The sequence below is a fragment of the Meleagris gallopavo genome, chromosome 16 (assembly GCF_000146605.3).
Source record: "Meleagris gallopavo isolate NT-WF06-2002-E0010 breed Aviagen turkey brand Nicholas breeding stock chromosome 16, Turkey_5.1, whole genome shotgun sequence".
Lineage (NCBI taxonomy): Eukaryota > Metazoa > Chordata > Aves > Galliformes > Phasianidae > Meleagris > Meleagris gallopavo.
In genome coordinates, this window is record NC_015026.2 from 6,150,732 (window position 1) to 6,167,040 (window position 16,309).

Genomic DNA, 16,309 nt, shown 5'->3' on the forward strand with positions numbered 1-16,309 from the left:
AACTCCGGCGGCCGTGCGGGCCGGTACCGCCTGTGCCGCTCGTTTCGCTGCCTCGAGCAGGAGCGGACTTTGCGCGCCTGTTAGGAGGCGGTGCGCTTCGGTTGTACCTCAACCCTTGACTTTCTCTGCCTGTATGGGAAGGAAAGCTTATCTGGCAAACCGTGCCGGTGTACAAATCCTTACGGCGTCTGCTTCCGATCCGTGAAGTAATAAGTCTTAACGATTTTATTCATTTACTTATTTTTGAATGAATAGAGACTAAAGGAGCATGCTGTGTTATTTACAGACTATTTACGGGTCAGAGTCACAGACTTGATGGTTACTGTGCCATAGGAGCGCTGTGCTGTGCAGGGACTGCTTTATAGATAACATTGCAGTTTGGGTTGGGTTTGGTCCCAGCGGGTCCCAGGCAGCAGAGGTGAGGCACGGAGCGCTCTTGGAAGTTTCTGGTAATTCTCTAGTGAGTTGGTTGTGGTAAACGAGCCATTGCTCCCTCCTGGTGCTGGCGTGTGCAGGAGGGAGTAAAACTAAATGGAATGGGAAGACGGATTTTCTCGCTTGTATGGTGAGATACGATGGATGCATTTTCTCCAGCTTAGAACTTGGTGTTCTTTCCAGTGATGCACCTCTTTCGTACAATAAGTTGGGGCTTAATTGTGTTCACTCATAGTCAATTTCTCAGGTGAAGGAAGAAAAGGAAATCAGATCTGATATTTGAAACAAATGTGGAAAAAAAAGAAGTGCTTGGAAAAAAAAATAAATATGGATTTTTGGGCAAGATTCCAAAGGGGAAAAATTATTTAAAAAAAAAAAAGTAGAGCATATCTTCAGGTTTAATGAAGTACTTAATTCCTTCCTGTTCCTTCGTAATTTCTGACCGCAGAATACATAGAGAGGTGTTCAACCTCTATTTATCCTGTCTTGAGCTCCAGCAGGGAGAAAGTTTGAGTAAGAGATCCAGTTTCTTTCACTGAATTGCTGTTAGTATGCATTGGCAATTTGTTGTTAGATTGATTTGCTTTTGAGGGGACTCCTAAGTAGTGGGATCTGTTTTTGAAGTGGGCTTTCAGTCCCAGTGGTCTCTTTTCCCTCGCTAACAGTTTGTGACAAGAGGCTTTGGGTGCTTGCTTGCCCTTGCCAGGGTAACCAAAGCCCATGGAACTGTTGAAGAGCTTTGCCAGGCGCTGCCCAATGCTCGTCACGTTCTTAGTGGGAAGCACTGAAGTATTTTTACAAGCTGTAGAACTCACAGCCTGCTGTCCCACATCCTTCTGTGCTGGCTGTTCTTCATGCTCCTGGAGTCACCTGGAGAACTATGAAACTTTGAGATCAAAAAGCTGTAGGAAAACGCCAAAATTCTGGATTTCTTGTAAGGTGAAAAGGAAGTTTGGATAAGATCAGTTCGCATGCTCAGTGCAGGCAGCCGATCTACTGTACTCTGCCCAAAGATGACAATTGCAGTTATTTCAGACCTGTCTGAGACATTTTAACCAGAGTCTTGCAGAGGAGGGAGAGCACATATAGGCATTAGTTCAAGTTCAGATGTGGCTGAGCTGTTCTGTCCCAGTTGTGTTCAACAATACTAAATAATGAGCTGAAGTTTGACTATTGCTTGAGGTAATAAAAAATAAAAGTTCAAACCTAAAAGAGAGCCACTAAACAGTTGTGGTGGGTTAAAAGTATCAGCTAAGAATTACTAATACATAAAACAGTGTAATAGAACTCCTTTCTTCTTCAAGGTATTTAGGAGTCTAAGTCTGGTTAGATGTGCCTGAAGTGACTGTTATTAAATCCCTGGCAAGTCGGTATTTATTGGATTTCCATTACATGGCCTTAATATTCAGAGGACTGGAATAGCAAATATTAAGTAGACAAAATATACAAACTTGGGAGCTAACCTGAAAATATGAATGCTTATCTCTTGGTCAGGTCTCTCTTAAGATATCCTAGTTAATCCCGTTTGACTCATTAGTAAACTGTTCAGATTTGGACACTGAAGTTCTTAGCAGCTCTGCCACTCGGGCAAGAAGCTACTAAAATAAATACTGAGCTTTAAAGTCACAGGTTCTACTTTGTGTGAAGTAATGCTAACTAGCCTGAAATCATCTTCATTTAGTATATGCTGACTAGGAAGACTTTCTTCTTTATCGCTCACAAACCCTACTGTTGAAGTACTTGGTGTAGGAGCCAGAAGCTCTCTTAATGTTACCTGTAACTATTTAACTAGGTTGCTCAATGACAGATCTCTGAACTATTTTTACATGCCTTTTCTCTCCCTCCTTCCCTCCCCAATTCTTTATGAAATGTATCCTGCTGTGAAATTAAGTAATCACGCTTAATTTCTTGCCCCATGGGGGCGGGGGGGAAGGAGGAAGAAAATAATCAAGAAACTGGCATTTCAGCTCAGGGAATGAAAGGTAGGCACTGGGAAAACCAAAGTGCTGTGTTTGGGAAGGAGGCGGTGTGCAGAACCTCATCAAGGGATTTTAGGTCTTGAGGTGCAAAAGAGTTTTTGGCTGTAACGGTGTGTGCACGTACACCAGAGAAAAAAGGATGTGGTCAAATTGGTGCTTCAGTCAAATGCCTCAAGATTTGAAAGAATTATTTGTAGAACAGAAAAAGTCTTTAATTTACCAGGGCATGGCATAGTGCAAAAGCCAGCAGGTTACAGAGCTGGCAAAATTGTTTTCCACTGGAAGAATTTGGTTGGTGTAGTTTGGTAGGACATAATGCTGTGTATGTGAACCTCAAGGGAAATACTGCCTAGCTGATTGTTAGTTATAGGGAAGGCAATGTGTTCATCTCCAGAGGAGGTGGCAGAGTTGCTATCTAACATTTGACTAGCTTATAAGCTATAATAATTTTTAAAAATTGATTGTGCAGAGTTAGTGTTATTGTTTTAGATCTCCAGGTGCTAAAAGCACAGCTGAAATTCTGTCACATGCTCATTAGTTCATTAAAATCTCTAGTAGGGATATGGGCTCATGAAAAAAATTACTCCCTTTGTAATTTTGTTGAAGGAGAGGTGCAAAGTTTGTTTTTGTTCTGGTTTCTCTTGGGAGGCTCTGCTTCGCTTGCTGGTGAGTTGACTGAAAGCTAAGTGCTATCTACAGTTCTGGTGTGAAGTCCTGCAAGTGTTCTTACATAACCAGGACACCAATGCCTGTTTTGGGAACATAGAATGAATACAGGATTCTTTTGTGTGTGTTTATTGTGCAGAGCATTAATGGTGCCTTCTAAAAAGCTTTAATTCTAGTTACATTCTAGCAGGAATTGTGCTGCTATCTGGAAGTGGAAAGGATTGAGCATGGGCGTGCAAACTGATCTGAGCTGGGGAAAAAGGAGGGAGAGGAGAGAAGGGGGGAGGGGTGGGAAGAGGTGTTTGCAAGGACTCTTAGTCTCTTAGTGTCTGTGCTGCTTGGGCACTTCTGATGCATGAATGTAAATGGAGAGCCTGATGTCTTCTAATCTTCGGAGTGAATGGCAGATGTGCACGAGTAATCAAGAGTGAGATTTTAAAACAAGGGCTTCTTGGGGCTAGAGTTGGTATGGTTGGGTAGTTCATGTATACAAGAGTTGCACTGTTTTAACTAATAATCCTTAATCAGTGTGCAAATGTTTGCTCTAAGGGAATGATAATATTTCTTTCACTAATTTTGTAAGCTTATTTAGGAGGAAGATACTGTTCTTCTGGTGGGTGCATGAAGCAGTTAGGCCAACTGTTCTTAACTTCACAGCTACCCAGTTTTAGTTCTTGATTAAAATGGGCAGAAGTGCAGTGGGGAGGAGGATTAAAGATAACTGGAGGTTTCTGACCACGTGGCTAACGAAACGATGAGTTTAGGTACAGTTTGACCATGAAAAATAAGGTCTCACTTTAAGAGCTCTTGTGGGTGAGTGGAGAATCCCCCCCTGAATCTGAGAGGCTGCTCTATTCAAGTGTCATGTCTAGAACTGCTCTCACGCTGTCCATAGTAGTGACCTGTGCTCTGCATGTCTGGGTTGCTGTACTGGGCCGTTACTTAAGACAGTGAAGATCCTGGAAGATTGTTTACATGGGCATTTAAGACCTGTCCTGTGGAATAAACAAGCTGCTCACTGACTCCTCCTCAGTTAATTTCTGTCTTTTGTTCCTGCTGCTGTCTAGAGCCTTTCTACTGACATCAAAATCATTTCAGTTTTTAAATCCTGTGCCCGTGTTGCTTTTGTGTAGAACCCTGGATTTTAGCAGAGACTTGATCTGTTAGTGGCATTTCTAATTTTCCTGTTTGCAAGAAATGGGAGTAGTGCAGGTGTTTGTCTTCAGAGGAGAGCCATACCTTTCATGATGTCACAGAGGGCTAGATATGCCTTTGTCAGTCACACAAGTAGGAAATCTGAGCCCTTTTTCCTATCAGTGATAGTGTTACTGCTACCAAGATACTTGAAAAATTATTTTGACAGTGTGATTCAAATATGAAATACACAGAAATACATGTAAAACTAGGTCAAGTCCAGTACCTGAGAGGTAGTTGGTGTGGGGTAACTTGATGACATTATTCCTGGTGTTAACATCTGCAGTGTGCAAAAACATGTTGTGGCTACAGTAGAAATGGAAGGCCAAAAGACTTCTTGAGTGATCAGAACTCTTATATGGAGAACATAATGTTACTTACATAGTAAATACAGCTAAATGTAAATTTAGCTGTACTAAAAGCAACTGTTTTTGTTTTAGAGGGAATCTGAATATGTCTGGCATAGCTCTAAGTAGACTTGCACAGGAGAGAAAAGCCTGGAGAAAAGATCATCCATTTGTAAGTATATATGAGCACTGTTAACTTTGTGACTTGTACAGTTATGTTATGTTATGATTGTCTCTTTCCCGGATGTGTTACAGTAATTGAATTTTTAAATAAGAAACTGCTTAAAACCGTGTTTTGCACAAAGAAATAACTGTATGAATTAGATGTGGCATGACTATCTTCTGAAATACTCACCTTTTGTTTTTGTTTTGTCTTAATTCAGGGATTTGTAGCAGTACCTACAAAAAATCCAGATGGCACGATGAATCTAATGAACTGGGAATGTGCTATTCCAGGAAAGAAGGGGGTAAGGCATTCTGTTGTGCTAACAGTTCACTTATGCTGGGAAGTAACATAAATGTGATTGTGTATTATGCTGAGAACTGTGAGAGTATAAGTTGCATGTAGTTTAATGTCCAGTGGCATAATCCAAATATTTACAGAACACACCGTGGGTCTGTTGTTCAGCTTTTGGCACTGATCACCTTAAGAAATATTTTTCAGAGAAGTGTGGAAAAATTCTGTATGAGGCAAATTGAGATACTCTTCTGCTTAATGTCAGCCATTATTGTGAGTTGTCTGCTTACTAAACACTGGTTTAAACTGTCAAGTTGGAACATTTATACTATTCAGTTACTTCTGGTGGTTAACTTCTAGTAACGTTGTTGTGTTTTTGGTTTTTTTTGTCCACCAACTAATGAGACACTTCAGTCCTACAGAGGTGCTGCACTGTAGCACTAATCTTAATCTTTTAAATTTCATGGAAAATAATTCTGTAATATTCACTCAAAATTTGACTGTTTTCAATTCTGTGGAGTTTTGCCTGTGTGTTATGGAAAGAATGTAATTATCTAACAGAGGTTCTTTTTATCTGATTTCATTTGTACTTCTGAAAATAAATAGTCCTGGTCTTTACAGAAATTAATCTTTGCCCTTATTTCAGTCAGGGTGGTCAGCTTCTGGGGGGAGGACAAATGCTAACTTAATGCATGGGGACAGTCATTAATGCACAAAGCTTTTTTTGATTCATATAGTGCTAGTATAACTTACCTTTCTGATTTATTTCATTTTCCAAGTTATTTGTGAATTCAGCAGATGCGTTTGTGTCTTTGAGATAATTCTATTAATTACTTGCAAGAGAATGAAAAACTCCCATCTTTGGTGTCTTGTTGGATGTAGGATGACTGTTGCTTTGCCTCTTCTACTGCCTCTTCTTGACATCTTGCTTAAGTCCCCTTAACATCTCTTGTACTACATTCAGAGAAGGCTGTGAGCAAAACCTGCAGATTCCATACTCTTACCACAATTAGATTAATGTTGAACGTAAATTTGCTGCTAAGGATGCAACTTAATTCAATTATTTGATAGCTGTCTGTATAACAGATAACCTACTTTTGTTGAACTCTCAAAAGTGCACGCTATTTTTTTTAAAGTACCTAACATGATTTAGCACAGTATAAGGACAAACTTACCCCCTTGTGTCTTACTCAAACAAGATTATCCCTCACAGTAAGCAGTTGTACCTTATCAAGATGTCGCCTTTAAATACCTAAAAACTCCTACAGCCAACTTCTTTCCTCCTAGCAAGTGCTTCACCCTAGGAAAAGACTGATTACGTTCATGTAGTTCCTGATAGGGATCTAACAAAAAAAGTAGTTCTTAATCAGTGTAGTCTCTTCAGCAAGAAGCAGTGTGTCTTGTTTGTCTCTACCAGGAAAAAAGCAGTTGCTGTATATTGTGCTCCTGTTTGGAGGCACACTGTACTGCAGCTCTTTCCCCTGACACAGTACAATGGGTGAAACCACCAGAGTGCTTTCTTGTCAACCAGATGGAAAAATTGTAGTACAAGTGATTTTGTTCCTGAGAGAAAACCCAGGAAACTGCAAACCTGTTAGTCTAATCTTGTTTGGAAAAGTTATGGAGAAAATTATCCCAGAGGCTACTGAAAACTTTAAAACAAAATAAAATAAAAAAAACTGTTAGCAGGCATAGTCAATGTGGGTTCATCAAGAAAAAGTACTGCCTTAGTAATATGATCTACTTCTCTGATAAGGTCACCTGCTTGGTGGGTGAAGGGAAGGTGATGCATGTAATCTGTCTGTATTTTAGGAAGGCCTTTAATACCTTATGGACAACTTATACTACTGTGATATAAACAGGTTCTTGCTGTTTTAAGTGATGAACTGGCTCAAAAGTAGAGCTCGGAGGGCTGTCTCTGGCTGGTAGCTGGTCACTAGTAGCATTCCGCAGGGCTCCAGCCCAAGGCTGGTTCTATTTGGTGTTTTTTATCAGTGATCTGAATACAAGAGTGGAATGCATCTTTGGCAGGTTGACTCCCTGGAGGGCTGAGAGGGCCTTGAAAAGGGATCTGGGTAGGACAGAGCATTGGGTCATTATCATTAGCAAGTTCAGTGAAGGTAAATGCTAGAGTAATGCTGGACATGGGTACAGACTGGGAGCTAAGTGTTTGGAGGCATGCTCAGCAGACAGGGACCTGGAGATGCTGGTGAGCACCATGCTCAACATGAGCCAGCAGTGCCCTAGCAGCAAACTGCATTTTGAGTGCATTCAGTGCAGCGTAGCCAACTGGTCAGAGGTAATTCTGCCACTATATCTAGCATTGGTGTGGCCTCACCTTGAGCATGGTGTGCAGTTCTGAGATCACACATAAGTATAAAAATATAGCACAACACAAAGAGCAACCAAGGTGGTAAAGGACTGGAAGACTGTTTTTTATATACTGTAACTGTACTTGTATCTGGAATTACCAATGTTTGTATCAAATCTGTCAATGACTGAGCAATACCTGGAAGCTGTAGTAAAGTGGAAAAGAAAATATAATGAGCTAATCTTAAAAAAAAAAAAAAAGCTACCAGTAGGATATCTTATCTCATTGTAGGTAGTGTGCTGCAGTGTAGAGCAACTCTTTTCTAATGGTTAGAAAGTGTCTTGTGCTTTGTCTGGGGAATTATTGTTCTTGTTTTCTTTTCCCATGTTTGACTTGTTCTTGTCGTAATCAAAACACTACCTTAACTTCTTTTGTAGACACCGTGGGAAGGAGGCTTATTTAAACTACGGATGCTTTTCAAGGATGACTACCCTTCTTCACCCCCAAAATGTAAGAAAAATGACACCAAAAAAACCACACCGTACATATAGTAGAACAGTATTTAATAGTCCATGAGGTTGTACAATAGTTGTCACTTTCTTACTGAGTTTTTTTCCTACTGAAAGTTTCTTTTTTTTCCCCATCCCACACTTGGCATTTGGAATATTGAGATGAACTGAACTAAGTGCTCAATGCTAACAAAACTAGAAGGGTGAACTGCTATTTGGATTTCCTCAAAGTCTGTCAGAAGCACCTCTTGAAGTATTCTCTACTTAATCAGCACTCTAAATTAGAGGTAGTAATAGGTAGGCATGATTAGTTTAAGTCTTTAGTGGGTATTTAGGCTTTTCTTGCTGTAAAGTTAGTCTTCTATTTGGAGAACTCACAGGAAAAAACATTATAATTCCACCAACTTTCACCTTTTCATCTGTTCATTCTAAATATGGAAGTTTTATTTATTGTACATGAGATTAGAAAAAATACTTGTTTTACTTGTTATGGAATCTTCTGGAACTCAAGCTTATGTGCTTAAGATAAGATGTGTGGCTGGTAAAACTCCTAATGCAGCTTCTGCTTTCCCATCAAACTTCACTGAGCAGCTGATAAGCAAAACATAATTGTAATGTAAGAATGGATTAGAAAACTGAGTAGCATAGACTTTTTATGTACCATTAAACAAGTGTTCTTTACATTCATCAAGATGATAGCTATAGGAATTAAGGTTTATAAAGATTAAAGAGATGCTAGAATATAGTCTGCCAGTAGGAAAGTTGTATAACCAACCTTTTCAATCAGTCCCACAGATTAGGCTTGTTTCCTCTTGTTGAATTCATGTTGGTTATACAAAAAGTGAAATTGAACAATAATACCAGAAATTTGGTATTTTTTGTATGGCATTTTCAATATACTACAGTGAGAGGAAAATAAACAAGTGACAGGCAGTATCTTTCTTTATAGAATAGTGTACAGGATCTAAGTATAGGATTGATTTAAAAAGTTATTGTGTAGCTACTATGAACCTTTTTGACAGTTTCTGTTCCTAAACCAACACATTACTGGTCATAATGATGCTGTGAAACTGCCTGGAGTGATAACACAGACATGGCAGGCTTCCTGTCTTTGGTACAGGCCAAGCCAAAGTTCAGCACTTTAACAGTAGCTATGGAGATCTCCCTTTTGGTGGCTGAGGGAGGTTAGATGGGGAACGTGGTACAGAGAGAAGTGTGTGTGTCTGTGTGTGTGTCTGTGTGTGTCTCTTTCTCTCTCACTGGCCAGTTTGTTCTACACCAATGGTCTAAACAATCTGTTACATATTAGCATTGGCTTTGCATGCAAATAATTTTTTTTTCCCCCCTCAGGTAAATTTGAACCACCATTATTCCACCCAAACGTGTATCCTTCAGGCACAGTGTGTCTCTCCATCTTAGAGGAGGATAAGGACTGGAGGCCAGCAATCACAATTAAACAGGTCATTAGTTGTACATATGCATATAATTATCCTTCTTTCTTGTTTGCCTGTTTATCTTACATGAATGTAAAATGTTCATTATGTGTTTCTACGGTTGGGATTTTTGGTGTGAATGTAGTGATTTTTTTTTTACTAATTTTTCCTTTAGTTGCATATTTCTTCCTAACTTAGTGATATCCGTGCCTGTGTTATTTCTGTACCTTCTTCCACAGATCTTGTTAGGAATACAAGAACTTCTAAATGAACCAAATATTCAAGACCCAGCTCAAGCAGAGGCGTACACAATTTACTGGTAAGTATGTGGATCAGCATGAGAGCTGCCGTGTTGCCTACAGCTGTCTGTTGCTGAGTGTTACATGCAGATGTTTTTGGGAATGATCAAGGGAGCTTTTCTGCCTGCACGGCTATATCCTGCGGAGATGCCTAGCTTGTATTGAACTCAAGCTAAGCAATATCTTCAGCATTTATAGGTTAATGGAACTTGTAACAATGTGACAACAGAAAGCATGAAGATGCACTCAGTTGAATCATGATTCTCATCATGGTCTCAGATCAATACAGATTCCTTTCCCCTAAAAGCTAACTGAGGAGTAGTGACAAAGAATAATGATTTCATGAGAACAGTGACAGTGAGAAGAAAGAGAGTGGATTAGTTGACAAGTTCCACTGATAAAGTAATTTAGTTCTGTCCAGTAATGTGTACCCATAAGTGCTTGTGCCTGAGGTTGAAGAGCGGCTGTGGTTGCTAGGATTGTATAATTTTTGAAAACTGATGTTCAAAATTGTTTTTAAAAGCACAGAAAGCTTGTAGCTTTAGTGAAATTAAAATTTGAACCAAAAAACCCCGCACTTTTTTAGGCTTAATCTTAAAATTTTCCTACCATTAAAAATGGATGACTGAGCCACAATTTTTAAGGAAGCAGCATACTCCATAAACGTTTTTGGCACTGACAGCTACTGAAATAACGACCAAAATAGAAATGTAAAATGAGACAGAAGAACAAGTCTTCAGGAGAGTCCCAAGTTTGAAAAATAGCTTGTATGCAAAGTCTCATTAAAACGCCATGTCAAAAATGCCATTCAAGACCCTAGTGAAAAGGAAGCATAGGGATGGAGAGTGTGTCTGTATCTTATTTGTAGACATTACTCAAGGTTATTTTTTAAGTATCTCTGAAGACTGAGTGTGTTCAAATGGAGGATGGTTGTAGGCAGTGCCTTAGGGAGCAAGTAATGACAAGGCAGACCCCCTCCTTTTTTCCTCTTGAAAAAGAAAAAATAGTCTAAGGAATTGTGGAGCAGGAATAGGCTATATATATTTTCAGAGAATTATTCTATGACCCATTTTATACTTTCCCTCATACATTTATGCAAAAACAATCTCTGCTGGTCTTGTTCCTGCATTACTGCAGAGGCTGAAAAGGCAGGCTGTCAATTGGTACCTCAATGACTGGTTGGTACTAATTAATATTGTTTCAAGGATGCAGTAGTTCAAAGGAAGTAAAGATGAGTTTCAGTGTGTATAAGCTTTAAACCTCCTTTGTTTTTAGAGGGAAGGGAGAAAAAGATGAGGGAGAGACATCAGAGGGGTCATATACCAGCTACTATTTGTATTTGTGCTAAGGCTTCCCAGATAATAGTCAGTAGTGTTTCTGAACCTGTTTCTCTATGAGCCACTTCCCAAAAGTAAGATCTGCTTCTGCTAACCTGTGATAAAATAAATACAAATCAAATTAAAAAAAAAAAGCTTTTTTGTTTTAACTCTACAACTCTCCCTGGGGGGGAGAACAACCTTATTGCGAATGAACTCTTAGGCATATTTTGGAGATTACAGATACAGAAATGTGTAGTCTGTGATTTATCCTCTTCGTGTCTTTTGGACATGCATAGTATTACAGCTGGGTTAATTTATTTCTACAGCTGTACATCAGGACACACTTGTTACTGCCTAATGAGGAATTGTTAAAAGCAGCTCAGCAGGGCAAAATTGATTGCATGTGTAATTAGGCATAGTTTAACAGCACTGCATTTGCATCTTCCTCAGTATGTCTTTTAGACAAGTTGTCAAACTTCAAGAGTCAACTTCATCAACTAAGTAAGAATCCTTGGACTTGTTCTCATTTTTGGGATTGCCTTTGTACAGTTTTTCTGTAACTGCAGTACTTCTGATGTGCTGAGCTACTTGCTCCTCTCCTGCAGTCTGCTATGGAAGGCATTCGTTGGTCACTCTGAGTTGGGAGAATTAAGAGCTAGAAATAGGGGAGAGAATTGTACAATATGGTCTGATTTTTTTTTTTTTTCAAGCTTTAATTGCCCTTTCTTTTTCTTCTGTTCAGCCAAAACAGAGTGGAATACGAAAAGAGGGTTCGAGCACAAGCCAAGAAGTTTGCACCATCATAAGCATCTGTCATGCAGCATCTTAAAAAGGAAGGGATTGGTTTGGCAAGAACTTGTTTACAAAACTTTTGCAAAATCTAATGTTGCTATGTACAATTAATATCCACTTAGGGGAGGGGGTTGTATGTGTGCCATTTTCCATATTCGCCACTTGTATACAGTTCTAAATTTGCTGAATTGCCCCCAGTTTTTTCATACAGGGTCTCTTCCTTCAGTCTTTTGTATTTTTGATTGTTATGTAAAACTTGCTTTTATTTTAATATTGATGTCAGTATTTCAACTGCTGTAAAATTATAAACTTTTATACTTCTATAAATTCACTAGTATCTCTAGTTACTTTGCTATCTGATGCAGGCATGCTTTAAAATGTTAGAACTATATTTAGCCTTTAGCTGGCTGTATGGAAAAATAAAAATCATGCCCTCCACCCCCTTCCCTCCCTGAATTTGTTTTTCTATCTTTCAGAAACTAGGTTGTTATTGCTTAAGAGCCTCTGAGATCCAAAGTCAGCCAGCATCCTTATTCTGCATCACTTCCTTTGTGTTTATATGGCATTGTCTGTGTTGCTGTTTAGAGTAAATAAACTGTTTATATAAAGGGCTTTGTTTCATCATCTTCATTAAAATTACTGAACGACTGCTGTTTAAGCAGCTCTGAACACAAGTCAATTTAAGAGCTCTGATGCCATACTTCTCAGCTGCTGCCTTCCTTAATTTTCCCTGTCCCTGACATAATGGTGGTCTGTCTCTGAGCCCTAAGCGGTAACTACATGCAGCTGTTCTATGCTTGATCAGTTCCTTAAACAGTTCATGGAATTGTATGACTGGCTGGAGATAACTGCTTATCGTATATCATGGGACCTACAGACTGGTATGACTACTTGAATATGAAATAATACAAGTCTAACATGAAGAAAAATAGGAACCCTCCAAAGAAGGTGAGGGGACCTACAGGATCTGAGCATTCTATGTAAGTAACATTATGGATTGTCTTTATATCCAATTCTGCTGAAGGGTTTGTGGAGGCTTGCTTAAAATTTGAAACCAGTTGGGTGCTTGAAACTCAAGAGTATCTATTATAAGTAAGTTAAAGGAAGAAAAATACAATTCATAACAGCTCCTCTCTTGTTATGTAAACAGGCAGCCATATGGAGAAGTCTCTCAAATCTTGAAGGGATGATGTATATTTGAGTTTGTAGAGTAACACTTCAATAATGCAAATGCAGGCAGATACACTGTTGAACCTGCTAACTGAAATTCTGTGGTAATTTCATGAATATGAAATGTTAAAACAACGTATATTGCTTTGGACTGTCTGTATCTGAGCAAATCAGATCTAACACTGAGTGAGATTTTAAAAGAATTCTTGTTAGTTTTTTTTTTTAAGCTAAGGCATTTTGTTTACCCTAAATTGGATGGAATTGAAATGTATATGGCAGGGTCAAGCCACCAAAAGTCAGAGGCTCTGTATGTTGTAGGCAATAACCTAGTTGTGTTGTCCAGGTAAAATATACTCAGGAATTGTTTTCTGCAGTGTACAAGTGAAAATAATCCTTATAAATCACTTACCAGAAACATTGACTACAATGTTTTTTTTTATTTGCATAACTAAGCATAACTAAGCTTTTGGATTTCTTAAATAATTCTTTATGGAAGGCCTATCTTAAAATAGGCCTTACATGCATCAATAGACCTACAAACATATCTTTAGCCTAAGATGAGAGGCCCACATAAACAAAAGACACTTGCTGAGCACCCCACAGTTACAGGTGGAAAGGCTACTTTGTTAACAAGAAAGTTTATTTGCACAAGAAAGTGTAGAACTCCATCAGGCTGTTGGCATGTTTTTGGTGTGGTTTTCTTTGTTTTCACTTCTCAGGTAGTTGATTTATTATTGGCTGTTCTTGGAAAAACTTCCCAGGATCATCATCATCATGTTCACTGTTCTCACTACTGCTCTCACTGGTATCATCTGGAGTGCTCACACTGTCCTCCTCTGATTCTTCATTACTTTGTGTTATTCTGGAAATATTTTTCAGGATTATAAAAGCACAACAAACTTCTAATAAGAAAAAAATTTAAATTTCATTACCTTGAAGAATTGATTGGCCTATTGGGATTACAAAATTCCTTTCCTGAGTCAACATCAAATGGATCTGGAAAAAGAAGAGATACACATTTAGATGGTCTGACTTCATTTATTTTTGAGAACATTACTGGCAGGGAAGGCATATGAAACCTGGTTCAGCTTTCTGAAAAGCTTCACATACTCATTTGGTCACAAGAGGTCAGAAGCCAACAACTTAGAATTTGTTCATTGTTACTGTCTTAAGTTATTCTACATTCATTGTATTTCATGAGATTAAAGGAAAAAAGGAGACTAGTTAGAAAGGAGGAATTCTTCCTTACCTATTTCTTCTTCTTTTATTTCTTTGACACTAGCTAGAAAGTCCTTTTCAACACCTAGCACTTCTTCATGGCACTGACAAGCTGCATATTTTTCCAAGAGATTTTTGTTCAGCTCAATAAATGTCTTCCCCCATTTAAATTTCCTTAGAAGAATGGTGGCTAGGTCTGGGAATCCTTTAACAGAAAACAGAGGATCATGGTCTCCAGTATGAGATTTCATTCAGCTTACAGGTTTCTAAGTTCAGCACCTATCTCCCTATCACTACAGCAGTGAGGTGTACACCAGCATTTTGTTTTTAGTGTTTAGGGATTCAGATTTCTTAAAATGATTTCACTTTAACTTGAATAGTTAATCAAATTGAAGAAAAGCTCTGTCTTTTAGTAAGTATGACATGAAAATATTTCATACAGTTAACGGTTCAGGCTGTAGATCCTGCAGTCCTTCAGTGAAAGAGCAGTTGCACATATCTTCAGAGGGTAAGGTTTGCCAGCAGTACACTGGAGGATGCCTGTTTGTCAAGAAGCTTCTCTGATGAGTTTGGAAAACAACTTGAGGAGACAGTTTGTTTTTATTGCTCTTAACCAGAAGAGCAATAACACAGAACACAACAGCCAGCACAAGGACAGAGGTGCACAAGGATTCACCACCTTTTCCCTGGTGGTTTTTGGTAAGTTTTCTAATATTACATGCCATACTGAGAAAATTTGGATCATCAGATCCTGTGTCCTGGACATGAACCCCAGCCCAGTGATAACTGATGGCTACCAGACAGAAGTACTTGGAAGAGAACTAGACAACTTCATTCTAAATTCAAGACCAAATATGTCAGCATTACAGTTTATTCTGTCAAAAACCATCTCCTCATTATATTAAAAATGTCAGAACTGCTGGTAATGTATTTTCTATCAGACACATTGCAGCCTACCAACAATGCAAAAAGCTGCAGCAAAAGCTTCCACACAAGACAGCTTGCACGGCCGGCCGTAGTTGATAGGATTTGCAGCCACCAAGTAAGGCAGCAGCCTTAGATGACCTCCTCTCATTTTCTTAAAAGGCGTTTCTTCTAATTTAGCCCATGAGCAATCTATAACTGCAATTCCATTCTGAGCAATGATATGCCTGAAAAGAGAAACATCTATGAGAACTTTGTAATAGCTGTGACAAATTTGAATGCCCCCTTTGTCAATCAAGAAGTATGTTTTACAATGATCTAAAATAGAGAGGTATGATATAGTAACACGGTTTTCTTTAGAAACTGTAGGTGGCAAGAAAAGTTTAAAACTGAAAATGAAAAACTGAAGGATTAAAAGCATGATAGAAGCATAGTTAGAAGTTACATATTCATGCTTAACAACAAAGTTCAGAACTAAGCTCTTCACCAGCTTCTGAAGAAGAATCTTTTCTCTAAACAAATAAATCTTCGTAAAAGTTCTGCAGCCACATCTGAAGAAACTACTGTTTCTCCACAAGGCGCTGTGGTTAACAGCTTGCACTGCCACAGCCTCACAGCCCAGGGAGCGCTTCCCAGAGGAGATGCAGCAGCTCCAGGCTGTCATTCTGCACGCAGCACACACTTGGAGCTTTCATTAGGAATCCACAGACACTTTTCTCACCTAACCCCAGATGTGTAAAAATCCTAGCCGAATTTTAATAAACTAGCTCACGTTCACGTATCAATATAACATAGCGCAGCAGGAGGGTCAACATTTACTCTGCAGCACAGTTTCGGCCGCAATCGATGATTAAAACGTTCTCCCCCGGCCGACGTGAGGCGCGCAGATGCCGCACCGCCGCGCCTACCTGTCGGCGGGAGAGACGCAGACGGCGGCCAGAGGGCTGAGAACGACGCCGGGAAACCTCTGGCTGAGGCGCAGGTTTCGGAGCAGCCCTTTTCGGGCCAGTTTCCTCCCGGTGCATCTCTTAGGATCGCAGTGTCCGAGCTCCCACATGGCAAGCGGACACGGAATCTCCGCCTCCGGGCCGCACTCCTCGGCGCCCCGCTCTCCCTCCACACAAGCTGAAAACAGCAGGCACGCGTTAGTGGGAAGCACCTCGCTTCTGTCAGGCTCCGCGGAGCGCTTCCCATACCTCTCAGCGCGGCCTCCGTTTCCGCAGCGAAGGTGTCGAGGCTGTGAGGGTCGCGCCGCG

At 39.6% G+C, this 16,309-nt stretch overlaps 2 protein-coding genes across 2 annotated transcripts; one reads left to right on the top strand and one right to left on the bottom strand.

The window, feature by feature from the left end:
* Positions 1-30: 30 nt before the first annotated feature.
* UBE2I (ubiquitin conjugating enzyme E2 I) lies at positions 31-12,349 on the top strand. The gene is made up of 7 exons (XM_010719486.3): positions 31-206; positions 4,715-4,793; positions 5,005-5,088; positions 7,827-7,899; positions 9,249-9,358; positions 9,571-9,650; positions 11,692-12,349. Exons 2-7 carry the CDS (start codon positions 4,728-4,730, stop codon positions 11,753-11,755), a joined length of 477 nt encoding a protein of 158 aa, XP_010717788.1. The 5' UTR covers positions 31-206; positions 4,715-4,727; the 3' UTR covers positions 11,756-12,349.
* A 775-nt stretch (positions 12,350-13,124) lies between these two features.
* Positions 13,125-16,303, bottom strand: TSR3 (TSR3 ribosome maturation factor). The gene is made up of 6 exons (XM_019620770.1): positions 16,250-16,303; positions 15,962-16,178; positions 15,087-15,280; positions 14,161-14,334; positions 13,844-13,907; positions 13,125-13,773 (listed from the first exon to the last, which is right to left on the bottom strand). The coding sequence occupies exons 2-6, from the start codon at positions 16,108-16,110 to the stop codon at positions 13,620-13,622; spliced, it is 735 nt and encodes a 244-aa protein (XP_019476315.1). The 5' UTR covers positions 16,111-16,178; positions 16,250-16,303; the 3' UTR covers positions 13,125-13,619.
* Positions 16,304-16,309: the final 6 nt, after the last annotated feature.